This window comes from Oncorhynchus masou, chromosome 9 (genome assembly GCF_036934945.1).
Source record: "Oncorhynchus masou masou isolate Uvic2021 chromosome 9, UVic_Omas_1.1, whole genome shotgun sequence".
NCBI classification, from domain to species: domain Eukaryota; kingdom Metazoa; phylum Chordata; class Actinopteri; order Salmoniformes; family Salmonidae; genus Oncorhynchus; species Oncorhynchus masou.
In genome coordinates, this window is record NC_088220.1 from 762,283 (window position 1) to 781,223 (window position 18,941).

At 51.7% G+C, this 18,941-nt stretch overlaps 1 protein-coding gene across 1 annotated transcript in view; it reads left to right on the forward strand.

The window, feature by feature from the left end:
- LOC135545385 (transcriptional regulator ATRX-like) overlaps positions 1-17,684 on the forward strand; it is a 101,905-nt gene extending 84,221 nt beyond the window's left edge. Inside the window, 6 exon segments of the mRNA XM_064972992.1 lie at positions 3,274-3,465; positions 7,851-8,000; positions 10,864-10,983; positions 12,970-13,065; positions 13,268-13,396; positions 13,870-17,684. Coding sequence (XP_064829064.1) covers positions 3,274-3,465; positions 7,851-8,000; positions 10,864-10,983; positions 12,970-13,065; positions 13,268-13,396; positions 13,870-14,100 — 918 coding nt within the window. The 3' untranslated portion in view covers positions 14,101-17,684.
- The last annotated feature ends 1,257 nt before the right edge of the window (positions 17,685-18,941 follow it).

Sequence of the window (18,941 nt, forward strand, 5' to 3'; positions counted from 1 at the left end):
GTGTAGCTGGACAGTTAGTGACGTAGTGGTGTGTGTAGCTGGACAGTGGCGTAGAGGCGTGTTTAGCTGGACAGTGGCGTAGAGGCGTGTGTAGCTGGACAGTGGCGTGTGTAGCTGGACAGTTAGTGACGTAGTGGCGTGTGTCGCTGGACAGTTAGTGACATAGTGGCGTGTGTAGCTGGACAGTTAGTGACATAGTGGCGTGTGTAGCTGAACAGTGACGTAGTGGCGTGTGTAGCTGGACAGTTAGTGATGTGGTGGCATGTGTAGCTGGACAGTGACGTAGTGGCGTGTGTAGCTGGACATTTAGTGATGTGGTGGCATGTGTAGCTGGACAGTTAGTGACGTGGTGACGTGTGTAGCTGGACAGTTAGTGACGTGGTGGCGTGTGTAGCTGGACAGTTAGTGACGTAGTGGCGTGTGTAGCTGGACAGTTAGTGACGTAGTGGCGTGTGTAGCTGGACAGTTAGTGACGTAGTGGCGTGTGTAGCTGGACAGTGACATAGTGGTGTGTGTAGCTGGACAGTGACGTAGTGGCGTGTGTAGCTGGACAGTGACGTAGTGGCGTGTGTAGCTGGACAGTGACGTAGTGGCGTGTGTAGCTGGACAGTTAGTGACGTAGTGGCGTGTGTAGCTGGACAGTTAGTGACGTAGTGGCGTGTGTAGCTGGACAGTTAGTGATGTAGTGGCGTGTGTAGCTGGACAGTGACGTAGTGGGGTCAGGGTACTATAGATGTAAACCTGTCCTCTGACCTGTCCTCTTCCCCTCTCAGGGTACTATAGATGTAAACCTGTCCTCTGACCGGTCCTCTTCTCCTCTCAGGGTACTATAGATGTAAACCTGTCCTCTGACCGGTCCTCTTTCCCTCTCAGGGTACTATAGATGTAAACCTGTCCTCTGACCTGTCCTCTTCTCCTCTCAGGGTACTATAGATGTAAACCTGTCCTCTGACCGGTCCTCTTCTCCTCTCAGGGTACTATAGATGTAAACCTGTCCTCTTTCCCTCTCAGGGTACTATAGATGTAAACCTGTCCTCTGACCTGTCCTCTTCTCCTCTCAGGGTACTATAGATGTAAACCTGTCCTTTTCCCCTCTCAGGGTACTATAGATGTAAACCTGTCCTCTTTCCCTCTCAGGGTACTATAGATGTAAACCTGTCCTCTGACCTGTCCTCTTTCCCTCTCAGGGTACTATAGATGTAAACCTGTCCTCTTCTCCTCTCAGGGTACTATAGATGTAAACCTGTCCTCTGACCGGTCCTCTTTCCCTCTCAGGGTACTATAGATGTAAACCTGTCCTCTGACCTGTCCTCTTCTCCTCTCAGGGTACTATAGATGTAAACCTGTCCTCTTCCCCTCTCAGGGTACTATAGATGTAAACCTGTCCTCTGACCTGTCCTCTTCCCCTCTCAGGGTACTATAGATGTAAACCTGTCCTCTGACCGGTCCTCTTTCCCTCTCAGGGTACTATAGATGTAAACCTGTCCTCTGACCTGTCCTCTTCTCCTCTCAGGGTACTATAGATGTGAACCTGTCCTCTTCTCCTCCCAGGGTACTATAGATGTAAACCTGTCCTCTGACCAGTCCTCTTCTCCTCTCAGGGTACTATAGATGTAAACCTGTCCTCTTCTCCTCTCAGGGTACTATAGATGTGAACCTGTCCTCTTCTCCTCCCAGGGTACTATAGATGTAAACCTGTCCTCTGACCAGTCCTCTTCTCCTCTCAGGGTACTATAGATGTAAACCTGTCCTCTTCCCCTCTCAGGGTACTATAGATGTAAACCTGTCCTCTTCCCCTCTCAGGGTACTATAGATGTAAACCTGTCCTCTGACCTGTCCTCTTTCCCTCTCAGGGTACTATAGATGTAAACCTGTCCTCTTCTCCTCTCAGGGTACTATAGATGTAAACCTGTCCTCTGACCGGTCCTCTTCCCCTCTCAGGGTACTATAGATGTAAACCTGTCCTCTTTCCCTCTCAGGGTACTATAGATGTAAACCTGTCCTCTGACCTGTCCTCTTCCCCTCTTAGGGTACTATAGATGTAAACCTGTCCTCTGACCGGTCCTCTTCCCCTCTCAGGGTACTATAGATGTAAACCTGTCCTCTGACCGGTCCTCTTCCCCTCTCAGGGTACTATAGATGTAAACCTGTCCTCTGACCTGTCCTCTTCTCCTCTCAGGGTACTATAGATGTAAACCTGTCCTCTTCCCCTCTCAGGGTACTATAGATGTAAACCTGTCCTCTGACCGGTCCTCTTCTCCTCTCAGGGTACTATAGATGTAAACCTGTCCTCTTCCCTTCTCAGGGTACTATAGATGTAAACCTGTCCTCTGACCTGTCCTCTTCTCCTCTCAGGGTACTATAGATGTAAACCTGTCCTCTTTCCCTCTCAGGGTACTATAGATGTAAACCTGTCCTCTGACCTGTCCTCTTCCCCTCTCAGGGTACTATAGATGTAAACCTGTCCTCTTTCCCTCTCAGGGTACTATAGATGTAAACCTGTCCTCTGACCTGTCCTCTTCTCCTCTCAGGGTACTATAGATGTAAACCTGTCCTCTTTCCCTCTCACGTACTATAGATGTAAACCTGTCCTCTTTCCCTCTCAGGGTACTATAGATGTAAACCTGTCCTCTTTCCCTCTCAGGGTACTATAGATGTAAACCTGTCCTCTTCTCCTCTCAGGGTACTATAGATGTAAACCTGTCCTCTTTCCCTCTCAGGGTACTATAGATGTAAACCTGTCCTCTTTCCCTCTCACGTACTATAGATGTAAACCTGTCCTCTTCCCCTCTCAGGGTACTATAGATGTAATCCTGTCCTATGACCTGTCCTCTTTCCCTCTCAGGGTACTATAGATGTAAACCTGCCCTCTGACCTGTCCTCTTTCCCTCTCAGGGTACTATAGATGTAAACCTGTCCTCTTTCCCTCTCAGGGTACTATAGATGTAAACCTGTCCTCTGACCTGTCCTCTTTCCCTCTCAGGGTACTATAGATGTAAACCTGTCCTCTTTCCCTCTCAGGGTACTATAGATGTAAACCTGTCCTCTGACCTGTCCTCTTCTCCTCTCAGGGTACTATAGATGTAAACCTGTCCTCTTCTCCTCTCAGGGTACTATAGATGTAAACCTGTCCCCTTTCCCTCTCAGGGTACTATAGATGTAAACCTGTCCTCTTCCCCTCTCAGGGTACTATAGATGTAAACCTGTCCTCTTCCCCTCTCAGGGTACTATAGATGTAAACCTGTCCTCTGACCTGTCCTCTTTCCCTCTCAGGGTACTATGGAAGAGAAGATCTATGACCGCCAGGTGGCTAAACAGTCTCTGTCCTTCCGAGTGGTGGATCAACAGCAGATAGAGAGACATTTCACCATGAATGAGCTGACGGAGCTCTACGCCTTTGAACCTGACCTTCTGGATGATCCCACTGGCAAGAAGAGCAAGAGGACCACGCCTATGCTGCCCAAGGTACGGAGGCTGGATGGGATGGCTGGGGGGTATAATCTCTCCAGGACAGGCGTCGGTACCATAGATGTATGTCACTTCTGTCCCAGGACGATGGGATGTGACTAACAACGAGGAACCATTGTCACTGGTTGTTTGGAGAAATCACGGTTGTGTGTGTGTGTGTGCACGCTCACCTGGCACACTCTCATAAATCTGTGTAGGGGGCCCATCTGGCCCCCTGCCCACCGAGCCCCTGCAGAGGAACAGGTCCAACCCTCGTTACTGTGTTTAAACCCTCTCATTATAGACACACCGCAATATCCTTCACTGGAACAACGATGAACCAAATAACCTTTAAATGCCAAGATGCTCTCTGTTAACCTGCTCCCTCTGTGCAAATGTACCCTGGAATACTGTGTGTGTGTGTAACAGGTTAGTGTGCAGCCAGCTGCCTTTGATCTTTAGAGATGTCATAAACCCTGTTGTTATCCCTCCCTCGGTCTGTCCGGCCTGCGTCCACCCTCCAGCTCTCTCTGTCTCGTTCCATTGTTTCCTCTCCTCCCATGGGTGCAGGTGCTGTGTGACAGGCTGGTTTGGCCCCCGAGGGCCCCACCATGCCGTTTTAATGATCTCAGCACAGCCTTTAGAGAGGCTGTCTAACAGCACAACACAGCTGCTCCGACATTAATCTGTTTACTGCCTTTTCCAAATAGATGGATGAATCTTTTAGAGAGATGGATGAATCTTTTAGAGAGATGGATGAATATTTTAGAGAGATGGATGAATCTTTTAGAGAGATGGATGAATCTGTTGGAGAGATGGGTGAGTCTGTTGGAGAGATGGGTGAGTCTGTTGGAGAGATGGGTGAGTCTGTTGGAGAGGAGAGGTGGGTGAGTCTGTCGGAGAGGAGAGGTGGGTGAGTCTGTCGGAGAGGAGAGGTGGGTGAGTCTGTCGGAGAGGAGAGGTGGATGAGTCTGTTGGAGAGATCTGTCGGAGAGGAGAGGTGGGTGAGTCTGTCGGAGAGGAGAGGTGGGTGAGTCTGTCGGAGAGGAGAGGTGGGTGAGTCTGTCGGAGAGGAGAGGTGGGTGAGTCTGTCGGAGAGGAGAGGTGGATGAGTCTGTTGGAGAGGAGAGGTGGATGAGTCTGTTGGAGAGGAGAGTTGGATGAGTCTGTTGGAGAGGAGAGGTGGGTGAGTCTGTTGGAGAGGAGAGGTGGGTGAGTCTGTTGGAGAGGAGAGGTGGATGAGTCTGTTGGAGAGGAGGAAGTGTTGGTTGTAGAAGAAAGAGTGTGGGATGTGTATTGATGTTTAACAAGCCATCTAAACCCAGTGATGTTTATATGACAGGGTTTACTGCCCACTATTAAAGATGTCTAGCTGACCACCTCTTAAACCAGATGACCTGCTCTGTTCTGGCCACAGACTAGTACAGCTGTTAGTTCTGCTGGGTTCAGTACAGCTGTTAGTTCTGCTGGCTTCAGGGACAGCTGTTAGTTCTGCTGGCTTCAGGGACAGCTGTTAGTTCTGCTGGGTTCAGGGACAGCTGTTAGTTCTGCTGGGTTCAGGGACAGCTGTTAGTTCTGCTGGGTTCAGGGACAGCTGTTAGTTCTGCTGGGTTCAGGGACAGCTGCCAGTTCTGCTGGGTTCAGGGACAGCTGTTAGTTCTGCTGGGTTCAGGGACAGCTGTTAGTTCTGCTGGGTTCAGTACAGCTGTCAGTTCTGCTGGGTTCAGGGACAGCTGTTAGTTCTGCTGGGTTCAGGGACAGCTGTTAGTTCTGCTGGGTTCAGGGACAGCTGTTAGTTCTGCTGGGTTCAGGGACAGCTGCCAGTTCTGCTGGGTTCAGGGACAGCTGTTAGTTCTGCTGGGTTTAGGGACAGCTGTTAGTTCTGCTGGGTTCAGGGACAGCTGTTAGTTCTGCTGGGTTTAGGGACAGCTGTTAGTTCTGCTGGGTTCAGTACAGCTGTTAGTTCTGCTGGGTTCAGGGACAGCTGTTAGTTCTGCTGGGTTCAGGGACAGCTGTTAGTTCTGCTGGGTTCAGGGACAGCTGTTAGTTCTGCTGGGTTCAGTACAGCTGTTAGTTCTGCTGGGTTCAGGGACAGCTGTTAGTTCTGCTGGGTTCAGGGACAGCTGTTAGTTCTGCTGGGTTCAGTACAGCTGTCAGTTCTGCTGGGTTCAGGGACAGCTGTTAGTTCTGCTGGGTTCAGGGACAGCTGTTAGTTCTGCTGGGTTCAGGGACAGCTGCCAGTTCTGCTGGGTTCAGGGACAGCTGTTAGTTCTGCTGGGTTCAGGGACAGCTGTTAGTTCTGCTGGGTTCAGGGACAGCTGTTAGTTCTGCTGGGTTTAGGGACAGCTGTTAGTTCTGCTGGGTTCAGGGACAGCTCTCTCTCTCTCTCTTCCTCACCCTCTCTTCTCCTCACCCTCTCTTCTCCTCACCCTCTCTCTCTTCCTCACCCTCTCTCTCTTCCTCACCCTCTCTCTCTTCCTCACCCTCTCTCTCTTCCTCACCCTCTCTTCTCCTCACCCTCTCTTCTCCTCACCCTCTCTTCTCCTCACCCTCTCTTCTCCTCACCCTCTCTGTTCCTCACCCTCTCTCTGTTCCTCACCCCCTCTCTGTTCCTCACCCCCTCTCTGTTCCTCACCCCCTCTCTGTTCCTCACCCTCTCTCTGTTCCTCACCCTCTCTCTGTTCCTCACCCTCTCTCTCTTCCTCACCCTCTCTCTCTTCCTCACCCTCTCTCTCACCCTCTCCACCCCAGTTGTTTTTCTTGTCTCCCTCCGTCAGTCTACCTGATGGTGTAATTACTCCATCCCTCTTTAAGATATTCATTTCTGTCTCCCAAATGGCAAACTATTCCCTATGTAATGCACTACATTAGACCCTATTACCTATTTAGTGCACTACTTTAGACCCTATTCCCTATTTAGTGCACTACTTTAGACCCTATTCCCTATGTAGTGCACTACTTTAGACCCTATGCCCTATGTAGTGCACTACTTTAGATCCTGTGCCCTATGTAGTGCACTACTTTAGACCCTATGCCCTATGTAGTGCACTACTTTAGACCCTATTACCTATGTAGTGCATTACTTTAGACCCTATGCCCTATGTAGTGCACTACTTTAGACCCTATTACCTATGTAGTGCATTACTTTAGACCCTATGCCCTATGTAGTGCACTACTTTAGACCCTATTCCCTATGTAGTGCACTACTTTAGGCCCTATTCCCTATGTAGTGCACTACTTTAGACCAGAGCCCTTTGGGCCAAGGAAGCAGCTTGTTTCCTCTTGACAGAGGGAGCAGCCATGGGCCCCACTAACCCCAGACACGGGAGAAGCCCCAACACACACACACTCTGACAGGCTCTACTGTCTTGACTGACAGGCTCTACTGTCTTGACTGACAGGCTCTACTGTCTGACTGACAGGCTCTACTGTCTGACTGACAGGCTCTACTGTCTTGACTGACAGGCTCTACTGTCTGACTGACAGGCTCTACTGTCTTGACTGACAGGCTCTACTGTCTTGACTGACAGGCTCTACTGTCTTGACTGACAGGCTCTACTGTCTTGACTGACAGGCTCTACTGTCTTGACTGACAGGCTCTACTGTCTTGACTGACAGGCTCTACTGTCTTGACTGGAGCTTGTCACATTTACTCAGGTATTATTTTCAATAACAGTGTTGCCACGGAAACTGAAGTCTCATGAACGCCCCTGAACATGTCCACTTCCCCCCCCCTCCCCTCCAGCTGTTCCACTCTGGAGAACACTCAAACCAGCTGTTGGATTTTATTCTCTGATTATATTAACAGATTTTATTTTCCCACTTTTAGGGTTTTGATTGGTGTAAAAAAAAAAGAGCTGGGGCTGTGTGTGTGTGTGTGTGTGTGTGTGTGTGTGTGTGTGTGTGTGTGTGTGTGTGTGTGTGTGTGTGTGTGTGTGTGTGTGTGTGTGTGTGTGTGTGTGTGTGTGTGTGTGTGTGTGTGTGTGTGTGTGTGTGTGTGTCTTAGCCGACTGCTCCATCTCTGCTGTAGGACCACAGCAATAAGGGACCGATTGTGGGCTATCATGACTCACTGACCTTAACCTGACTCTAACCAAACCTTAACCTTAAGGTGACCTTAACCTGACTCCCTAACCTTAACCTTAAGGTGACCTTAACCTGACTCCCTGACCTTAACATAACCTTAACCTAACCTGACCTTAACCTGACCTCAACCTGACCTTAACCTAACCAGACCTTCACCTGACCTTCACCTGACCTTCACCTGACCTCAACCTGACCTTAACCTAACCTTAACCTGACTTTCACCTGACCTTAACCTGACCTCAACCTAACCTTAACCTAACCTTAACCTGACTTTCACCTGACCTTAACCTAACCATGCTGTAAATTCTCTCCTGTAGGACCCCTTCCTAGCTGAGCTGCTCCACAGCAATAAGGAGCAGATTGTGGGCTATCATGAACATGACTCCCTGCTGGATCACAAGGAAGAGGAGGCTCTCAGCGAGGAGGACCGCAAAGCAGCCTGGGCCGAGTACGAGGCGGAGAAGAAGGTACAGTCAGACAGACCTCGAAGCTTTTGACCTCCAATGCGGCCCCGTCGATGTGATAGGGGGGTGCTCCCAGGGTCTGTCTCTGTCCCAGGGCCTGTCTCTGTCCCAGGGCCTGTCTCTGTCCCAGGGCCTGTCTCTGTCCCAGGGCCTGTCTCTGTCCCAGGGCCTGTCTCTGTCCCAGGGCCTGTCTCTGTCCCAGGGCCTGTCTCTGTGTGTCTCTATAACCCTCCCTGTCTCTGACCCAGGGTCTGTCTCTGTCCCAGGGCCTGTCTCTGTCCCAGGGCCTGTCTCTGTCCCAGGGCCTGTCTCTGACCCAGGGTCTGTCTCTGTCCCAGGGCCTGTCTCTGTCCCAGGGCCTGTCTCTGTCCCAGGGCCTGTCTCTGTCCCAGGGCCTGTCTCTGTCCCAGGGCCTGTCTCTGTCCCAGGGCCTGTCTCTGTCCCAGGGTCTGTCTCTGTGTGTCTCTATAACCCTCCCTGTCTCTGACCCAGGGTCTGTCTCTGACCCAGGGCCTGTCTCTGTCCCAGGGCCTGTCTCTGACCCAGGGCCTGTCTCTGTCCCAGGGCCTGTCTCTGTCCCAGGGCCTGTCTCTGTCCCAGGGCCTGTCTCTGTCCCAGGGCCTGTCTCTGTCCCAGGGTCTGTCTCTGACCCAGGGTCTGTCTCTGTCCCAGGGCCTGTCTCTGTCCCAGGGTCTGTCTCTGACCCAGGGTCTGTCTCTGCGTGTCTCTATAACCCTCTCTGTCTCTGTCCCAGGGTCTGTCTCTGCGTGTCTCTATAACCCTCTCTGTCTCTGTCCCAGGGTCTGTCTCTGTGTGTCTCTATAACCCTCTCTGTCTCTGTCCCAGGGTCTGTCTCTGACCCAGGGTCTGTCTCTGTGTGTCTCTATAACCCTCTCTGTCTCTGTCCCAGGGTCTGTCTCTGTCCCAGGGTCTGTCTCTGTGTGTCTCTATAACCCTCTCTGTCTCTGTCCCAGGGTCTGTCTCTGTGTGTCTCTATAACCCTCTCTGTCTCTGTCCCAGGGTCTGTCTCTGTGTGTCTCTATAACCCTCTCTGTCTCTGTCCCAGGGTCTGTCTCTGTGTGTCTCTATAACCCTCTCTGTCTCTGTCCCAGGGTCTGTCTCTGTGTGTCTCTGTCTCTGTCCCAGGGTCTGTCTCTGTGTGTCTCTATAACCCTCTCTGTCTCTGTCCCAGGGTCTGTCTCTGTGTGTCTCTATAACCCTCTCTGTCTCTGTCCCAGGGTCTGTCTCTGTGTGTCTCTATAACCCTCTCTGTCTCTGTCCCAGGGTCTGTCTCTGTGTGTCTCTATAACCCTCTCTGTCTCTGTCCCAGGGTCTGTCTCTGTGTGTCTCTATAACCCTCTCTGTCTCTGTCCCAGGGTCTGTCTCTGTGTGTCTCTATAACCCTCTCTGTCTCTGTCCCAGGGTCTGTCTCTGTGTGTCTCTATAACCCTCTCTGTCTCTGTCCCAGGGTCTGTCTCTGTGTGTCTCTATAACCCTCTCTGTCTCTGTCCCAGGGTCTGTCTCTGTGTGTCTCTATAACCCTCTCTGTCTCTGTCCCAGGGTCTGTCTCTGTGTGTCTCTATAACCCTCTCTGTCTCTGTCCCAGGGTCTGTCTCTGTGTGTCTCTATAACCCTCTCTGTCTCTGTCCCAGGGTCTGTCTCTGTGTGTCTCTATAACCCTCTCTGTCTCTGTCCCAGGGTCTGTCTCTGTGTGTCTCTATAACCCTCTCTGTCTCTGTCCCAGGGTCTGTCTCTGTGTGTCTCTATAACCCTCTCTGTCTCTGTCCCAGGGTCTGTCTCTGTGTGTCTCTATAACCCTCTCTGTCTCTGTCCCAGGGTCTGTCTCTGTGTGTCTCTATAACCCTCTCTGTCTCTGTCCCAGGGTCTGTCTCTGTGTGTCTCTATAACCCTCTCTGTCTCTGTCCCAGGGTCTGTCTCTGTGTGTCTCTATAACCCTCTCTGTCTCTGTCCCAGGGTCTGTCTCTGTGTGTCTCTATAACCCTCTCTGTCTCTGTCCCAGGGTCTGTCTCTGTGTGTCTCTATAACCCTCTCTGTCTCTGTCCCAGGGTCTGTCTCTGTCCCAGGGTCTGTCTCTGTCCCAGGGTCTGTCTCTGTCCCAGGGTCTGTCTCTGTGTGTCTCTATCTGTCTCTGTGTGTCTCTATAACCCTCTCTGTCTCTGTCCCAGGGTCTGTCTCTGTGTGTCTCTATAACCTTCTCTGTCTCTGTCCCAGGGTCTGTCTCTGCGTGTCTCTATAACCCTCTCTGTCTCTGTCCCAGGGTCTGTCTCTGTGTGTCTCTATAACCCTCTCTGTCTCTGTCCCAGGGTCTGTCTCTGCGTGTCTCTATAACCCTCTCTGTCTCTGTCCCAGGGTCTGTCTCTGTGTGTCTCTATAACCCTCTCTGTCTCTGTCCCAGGGTCTGTCTCTGTCCCAGGGTCTGTCTCTGTGTGTCTCTATAACCCTCTCTGTCTCTGTCCCAGGGTCTGTCTCTGTGTGTCTCTATAACCCTCTCTGTCTCTGTCCCAGGGTCTGTCTCTGACCCAGGGTCTGTCTCTGTGTGTCTCTATAACCCTCTCTGTCTCTGTCCCAGGGTCTGTCTCTGTGTGTCTCTATAACCCTCTCTGTCTCTGTCCCAGGGTCTGTCTCTGTGTGTCTCTATAACCCTCTCTGTCTCTGTCCCAGGGTCTGTCTCTGTGTGTCTCTATAACCTTCTCTGTCTCTGTCCCAGGGTCTGTCTCTGTGTGTCTCTATAACCTTCTCTGTCTCTGTCCCAGGGTCTGTCTCTGCGTGTCTCTATAACCTTCTCTGTCTCTGTCCCAGGGTCTGTCTCTGCGTGTCTCTATAACCCTCTCTGTCTCTGTCCCAGGGTCTGTCTCTGCGTGTGAACCATGGAGCGTACGGAGGACAGATGGACATGGGAGGAGCTAACAGCTACTTCCCCTTCAACGTTGCCTCACTGGCCTCTATGTCCAACCCTCAGCTGGAGGTACCACACACACACACACACACACACACACACACACTGGCCTGTCAGTCCTCTATGTAGTGGTTCTATGTAGTGGTTCTATGTAGTTAACCCAGTCCTCTATGTAGTGGTTCTATGTAGTTAACCCAGTCCTCTATGTAGTGGTTCTATATAGTTAGCCCAGTCCTCTATGTAGTGGTTCTATGTAGTTAACCCAGTCCTCTATGTAGTGGTTCTATGTAGTTAACCCAGTCCTCTATGTAGTGGTTCTATATAGTTAGCCCAGTCCTCTATGTAGTGGTTCTATGTAGTTAACCCAGTCCTCTATGTAGTGGTTCTATATACACTGCTCAACAAAATAAAGGAAGCACTTAAACAACACAATTGTAACTCCAAGTCAATCACACTTCTGTGAAATCAAACTGTCCACTTAGGAAGCAACACTGATTGAAGGTGGAAATTATAGGCAATTAGCAAGACACCCCCAATAAAGGAGTGGTTCTGCAGGTGGTGACCACAGACCACTTCTCAGTTCCTATGCTTCCTGGCTGATGTTTTGGTCACTTTTGAATGCTGGCGGTGCTTTCACTCTAGTGGTAGCATGAGACGGAGTCTCCAAACCACACAAGTGGCTCAGGTAGTGCAGCTCATCCAGAATGGCACATCAATGCGAGCCTTGGCAAGAAGGTTTGCTGTGTCTGTCAGCGTAGCGTCCAGAGCATGGAGGCGCTACCAGGAGACAGGCCAGTACATCAGGAGACGTTGAGGAGGCCGTAGGATACAACAACCCAGCAGCAGGACCGCTACCTCCGCCTTTGTGCAAGGAGGAACAGGAGGAGCACTGCCAGAGCCCTGCAAAATGACCTCCAGCAGGCCACAAATGTGCACGTGTCTGCTCAAACGGTCAGAAACAGACTCCATGAGGGTGGTATGAGGGCCCGACGTCCACAGTTGGGGGTTGTGCTTACAGCCCAACACCGTGCAGGACGTTTGGCATTTGCCAGAGAACACCAAGATTGGCAAATTCGCCACTGGCGCCCTGTGCTCTTCAGATGAAAGCAGGTTCACACTGAGCACATGTGACAGAGTCTGGAGACGCCGTGGAGAACGTTCTGCTGCCTGCAACATCCTCCAGCATGACCGGTTTGGCGGTGGGTCAGTCATGGTGTGGGGTGGCATTTCTTTGGGGGGCCGCACAGCCCTCCATGTGCTCGCCAGAGGTAGCCTGACTGCCATTAGGTACCGAGATGAGATCCTCAGACCCCTTGTGAGACCATATGCTGGTGCGGTTGGCCCTGGGTTCCTCCTAATGCAAGACAATGCTAGACCTCATGTGGCTGGAGTGTGTCAGCAGTTCCTGCAAGAGGAAGGCATTGATGCTATGGACTGGCCCGCCTGTTCCCCTGACCTGAATCCAATTAGCACATCTGGGACATCATGTCCCACTCCATCCACCAACACCATGTTGCACCACAGACTGTCCAGGAGTTGGCGGATGCTTTAGTCCAGGTCTGGGAGGAGATCCCTCAGGAGACCATCCGCCACCTCATCAGGAGCATGCCCAGGCGTTGTAGGGAGGTCATACAGGCACGTGGAGGCCACACACACTACTGAGCCTCATTTGGACTTGTTTTAAGGACATTACATCAAAGTTGGATCAGCCTGTAGTGTGGTTTTCCACTTTAATTTTGAGTGTGACTCCAAATCCAGACCTCCATGGGTTGATAAATTTGATTTCCAATTTTCATTTTTGTGTGATTTTGTTGTCAGCACATTCAACTATGTAAAGAAAAAAGTATTTAATAAGAATATTTCATTCATTCAGATCTAGCATGTTATTTTATTGTTCCCTTTATTTTTTTGAGCAGTATATTTAGAGGGTTAAATCGGGCCGGACCACTGGAATGTGTGTTTTGATGTTTCTATTGGATCTGGTTTTAATTGGGATTTCCCAGCATCCCTTGAGATGGGCTGGGGCAGAAACGTTACCCTTTCCTATGTCTGTAGGAGTTGATTAACCAGGGCCGTCAGAAGGTGATGGAGGCCACCAACGCTCTCAAGTTCCTCCCCAGAGAATCTCTAGAGGACACCATCGGGAGAGTGGTGAGGAGAGGGGGAGAGAGGGAGGAGGGGGGGGGTGTCATGTTTTGTATTGCTGCTGGACTCCTACCTACCGTCACTTCAGGGTTTGTTTTCCCCCATAGAACCTGTGTTGAAAACTTCAGGTGTGAAGATGTTTAATGGTTTGTTGTCCGTGCTGTGACCAGTCTCCTCTTCCTCTCCCCACTCTCCTCTTCCTCTCCAGTGGAAGGAGAACCCAGCCCTCACGGAGTCCCAGGTCCAGGCCATGGCTCTGGGGAGACAGGCCAGTGTAGAGATGGAGCTCAACCACAGAGAAGCTGTCTACAGAGACGTCCTCAACAAGCAACAGACTGTAAGATCACAACTTTACACGTTTTCTTTCCACCTGCTATCTTAATCTCACCTGCTTCTTTTTCTAGTGTTCAGGCTGACCACCACCTAGCCTCTCTAACCTCTCTCTCTCTGATGGACCCTGAGAAGTCCTGACCTCTCTCTCTCCATCTCTCTCTGATGGACCCTGAGAAGTCCTGACCTCTCTCTCTCTCCATCTCTCTCTGATGGAACCTGAGAAGTCCTGACCTCTCTCTCTCCATCTCTCTCTGATGGACCCTGAGAAGTCCTGACCTCTCTCTCTCTCCATCTCTATCTGATGGACCCTGAGAAGTCCTGACCTCTCTCTCTCCATCTCTCTCTGATGGAACCTGAGAAGTCCTGACCTCTCTCCATCTCTCTCTGATGGAACCTGAGAAGTGCTGACCTCTCTCTCTCCATCTCTCTCTGATGGAACCTGAGAAGTGCTGACCTCTCTCTCCCTCCCCTCCACAGCTAATGATGTACGTTCAGAAGGTGATCACCAACAGGAAGGTGAGAGAGCAGCAGATCGCCATGGCCAACCAGGCCCAGCTGATGAGCCAGATGAACGGCATGCTGGGAGCTGGAGGGATGAGCCAGATGGAACTCTTGGGGTTGTACCAACAGCTGGGGGCGCTACAGGGTCATCCCACCCACCCCTCCATGGGCGGCAAGAACCCCGGCCCCTCCAAGGGCAACCTGTAAGGGGAGTGGGACCCAGGGCGTACCCTACATAGTGCACTATCCACTATCCATATTGGCTGAGTGCGCAACGTTAGACCAATGTAGCGAATATGGTTCCATTTGTGACCCGGACTGCCCCCTCGATGTCTCAGTAGGCTGCTCCCTAATGCTGCTCTGTCTCCTATGTAGTGCACTAGGTGGAGCCCGAAGCCCCAGGGTTTTGGTTAGAAGTAGTGCACTATGTAGGGGATAGGGGTGTGTGATCTGGGAACGTAGCCGCTGCCTTACAACCCTTCACTGGGGAGGTGAGAGACGACACAGAGAGAAGGGTCTCGGAGCCCCTCACCACTCCTTCCAGCTCTCCTGTCTCCTGAAGCAGGGAGTGACATGACTTGTATAGGGACTATATGAAGGGGTTTTAGCAATTTCATATATTATATTGTTATTATTATTATTATTATATTATCATTATATTCTGTATATAACGCATTCATGTTATTCAGGTTCTCTCCTATAGTTCACATGTATTTAAAGGAAAAACGTTAAGCATTGCGTTATTCTTTCTCCTTAAAGGAGGGGTTGTTTAATGAATTGATTTTTCTGTAAGTTGTGTTTTTTATACAGTTTTAATGAATGTCTATCTAAAGAACCCCCAGAGTGGGATCATAGTGCTGACTAATTGGTGACGGGACTATTTTAGGATATTAAACCGCTACAAGATGCGATCCCTCTAGCGGACGGACACGCAGGCTAGCGGACGGACACGCAGGCTAGCGGACGGACACGCAGGCTAGCGGACGGACACGCAGGCTAGCGGACGGACACGCAGGCTAGCGGACGGACACGCAGGCTAGCGGACGGACACGCAGGCTAGCGGACGGACACGCATCCAGCGATGCTGGTGTCCGCAAACTATTTTGGGAGATTTTGATGCATAGCCATGACAAGAAAAAACTATAACATTCAAATAAAAATTAGGGCCAGATTTCCATTTCCTAAAGTTTTGTGTAAATGAGATTTGAGAATGATTTTTCTATCAGCTTGTGGCTCTTACTATTACCACTGTTTGTCTCATGGTTATTATGATGGTAATATGGAATGCTCTTGTAGTTAAAACACACTGCCTCCCCCCCTGTCTCTCACCCCTCGCTCACTTCCCCGGGACTCTCGCTCTTTGTAAAGCTCATGCTCTTGTTGTCAAGTTGTTGCCTAGCGTAGCTCCATATCCCAGGGTGCTGTTCATCCTTCTCTTTCTGTTCCACTTGTTGCATCCTAATCCAACCCTGGTGGAGGACTGGGTCGACAGGAGGTTGTCTGACCTGGTCGACAGGAGGTTGTCTGACCTGGTCGACAGGAGGTTGTCTGACCTGGTCGACAGGAGGTTGTCTGACCTGGTCGACAGGAGGTTGTCTGACCTGGTCGACAGGAGGTTGTCTGACCTGGTCGACAGGAGGTTGTCTGACCTGGTCGACAGGAGGTTGTCTGACCTGGTCGACAGGAGGTTGCCTGACCTGGTCGACAGGAGGTTGCCTGACCTGGTCGACAGGAGGTTGCCTGACCTGGTCGACAGGAGGTTGCCTGACCTGGTCGACAGGAGGTTGCCTGACCTGGTCGACAGGAGGTTGCCTGACCTGGTCGACAGGAGGTTGCCTGACCTGCTCGACAGGAGGTTGCCTGACCTGGTCGACAGGAGGTTGCCTGACCTGGTCGACAGGAGGTTGCCTGACCTGGTCGACAGGAGGTTGCCTGACCTGGTCGACAGGAGGTTGCCTGACCTGGTCGACAGGAGGTTGCCTGACCTGGTCGACAGGAGGTTGCCTGACCTGGTCGACAGGAGGTTGTCTGACCTGCTCGACAGGAGGTTGTCTGACCTGCTCGACAGGAGGTTGTCTGACCTGGTCGACAGGGTAGAGGAGGGGGAGGTCAGGGTGCTTCACCAAGCAAGGTCATGTCCAGCTCTTTTATTTCATTATGGGTGAACTCAGCGGGAATCCAATTCACCGTCTTGACGTTGCGGGTGCCCGGATCAACTGAGCCACAGAGGACTGAAGTTTGACCCCGTCTAGCTTTTAAATCAGGACCCGATCCTTTCAAAACATTTTGAACCTTCTAATTGAGATTCCAGTGGGCCATTCCTTATCCAGACCTGGGTTAGCTGCACCAGGCCTGGGTTTGCTGGCTAGCAGCACCAGACCTGGGTTAGCTGGCTAGCAGCACCAGACCTGGGTTAGCTGGCTAGCAGCACCAGACCTGGGTTAGCTGGCTAGCAGCACCAGACCTGGGTTAGCTGGCTAGCAGCACCAGACCTGGGTTAGCTGGCTAGCAGCACCTTAGCTGGGTTAGCTGGCTAGCAGCACCAGACCTGGGTTAGCAGCACCAGACCTGGGTTAGCTGGCTAGCAGCACCAGACCTGGGTTAGCTGGCTAGCAGCACCAGACCTGGGTTAGCAGCACCAGACCTGGGTTAGCTGGCTAGCAGCACCAGACCTGGGTTAGCAGCACCAGACCTGGGTTAGCTGGCTAGCAGCACCAGACCTGGGTTAGCTGGCTAGCAGCACCAGACCTGGGTTAGCAGCACCAGACCTGGGTTAGCTGGCTAGCAGCACCAGACCTGGGTTTGCTGGCTAGCAGCACCAGACCTGGGTTAGCTGGCTAGCAGCACCAGACCTGGGTTTGCTGGCTAGCAGCACCAGACCTGGGTTAGCTGGCTAGCTGCACCAGACCTGGGTTAGCTGGTTAGCAGCACCAGACCTGGGTTAGCAGCACCAGACCTGGGTTAGCTGGTTAGCAGCACCAGACCTGGGTTAGCTGCACCAGACCTGGGTTAGCTGGCTAGCAGCACCAGACCTGGGTTAGCTGGTTAGCAGCACCAGACCTGGGTTAGCTGGCTAGCAGCACCAGACCTGGGTTAGCTGGGTTAGCAGCACCAGACCTGGGTTAGCTGGCTAGCAGCACCAGACCTGGGTTAGCTGGCTAGCAGCACCAGACCTGGGTTAGCTGGCTAGCAGCACCAGACCTGGGTTAGCTGGCTAGCAGCACCAGACCTGGGTTAGCTGGCTAGCAGCACCAGACCTGGGTTAGCTGGTTAGCAGCACCAGACCTGGGTTAGCAGCACCAGACCTGGGTTAGCTGGCTAGCAGCACCAGAACGGGGTTAGCAGCACCAGACCTGAGCTAGCTGGTTAGCTCAGTGCTATAGTCTCCACTCAGGCTACCTGTTCTCTACTATAGTCTCCACCCAGGCTACCTGTTCTCTACTATAGTCTCCACCCAGGCTACCTGTCCTCTACCATAGTCAACACCCAGGCTACCTGTTCTCTACTATAGTCTCCACCCAGGCTACCTGTTCTCTACTAAGGCACATGTTTATTTTCCTAAATAAAAGTCAGTGTTGTCGGTGTTAAGAGGAGGAAGTGATGACTGTGACCTGATCGCCCGGAGACACAGTAAAGTGTAACCTCCCACTCCACTACCAAGGGTGTTCTTCTCATGTTTAGCAAATACACCAACTAGTTTTTGTTGCCATTCATTGATTAATCTGACTGGCTACGATCTTGAAAAGTATTTAAAATAACATTTAATAAAGTGACCAAAAGGGTGAACACCTTTTTTTGTGGGTTTTCTTTCACTGACTACACCACGGGGAATACCGACTACACCACGGGGAATACCGACTACACCACGGGGAATACCGACTACACCACGGGGAATACCGACTACACCACGGGAATACCGACTACACCACGGGAATACCGACTACACCACAGGGAATACCGACTACACCACGGGAATACCGACTACACCACGGGGAATACCGACTACACCACGGGGAATACCGACTACACCACAGGGAATACCGACTACACCACAGGGAATACTGACTACACCACAGGGAATACCGACTACACCACAGGAATACCGACTACACCACAGGAATACCGACTACACCACAGGAATACCGACTACACCACAGGAATACCGACTACACCACAGGGAATACCGACTACACCACAGGGAATACCGACTACACCACAGGGAATACCGACTACACCACAGGGAATACCGACTACACCCCGGGGAATACCGACTACACCACAGGGAATGCTGACTACACCACAGGGAATGCTGACTACACCACAGGGAATGCTGACTACACCACAGGGAATGCTGACTACACCACAGGGAATGCCGACTACACCACAGGGAATGCCGACTACACCACAGGGAATGCCGACTACACCCCAGGGAATGCCGACTACACCACAGGGAATACCGACTACACCACAGGGAATGCCGACTACACCCCAGGGAATGCCGACTACACCCCAGGGAATGCCGACTACACCCCAGGGAATACCGACTACGCCACAGGGAATGCCGACTACACCACAGGGAATACCGACTACACCACATGGAATACTGACTACACCACAGGGAATGCTGACTACACCACAGGGAATGCTGACTACACCACAGGGAATGCCGACTACACCACAGGGAATGCCGACTACACCCCAGGGAATGCCGACTACACCACAGGGAATACCGACTACACCACAGGGAATGCCGACTACACCACAGGGAATGCTGACTACGCCACAGGGAATGCTGACTACTGGACACTATCATTCCTCTCTCTTCTCCCGTCTTCAGTCGTTCATCTAGCAGCTCTCTGCTTGGTATTGTTTTCCTTTCTGTCTGCCAGGGTTTTTCCCTCCACACGTCTTTGGCTTTTCCTTCCCCAGTCCTCTCTATCCCCTCTCCCCAGTCCTCTCTATCCCCTCCCCAGTCCTCTCTATCCCCCCTCCCCAGTCCTCTCTATCCCCCCCCCAGTCCCCAGTCCTCTCTATCCCCCCTCCCCAGT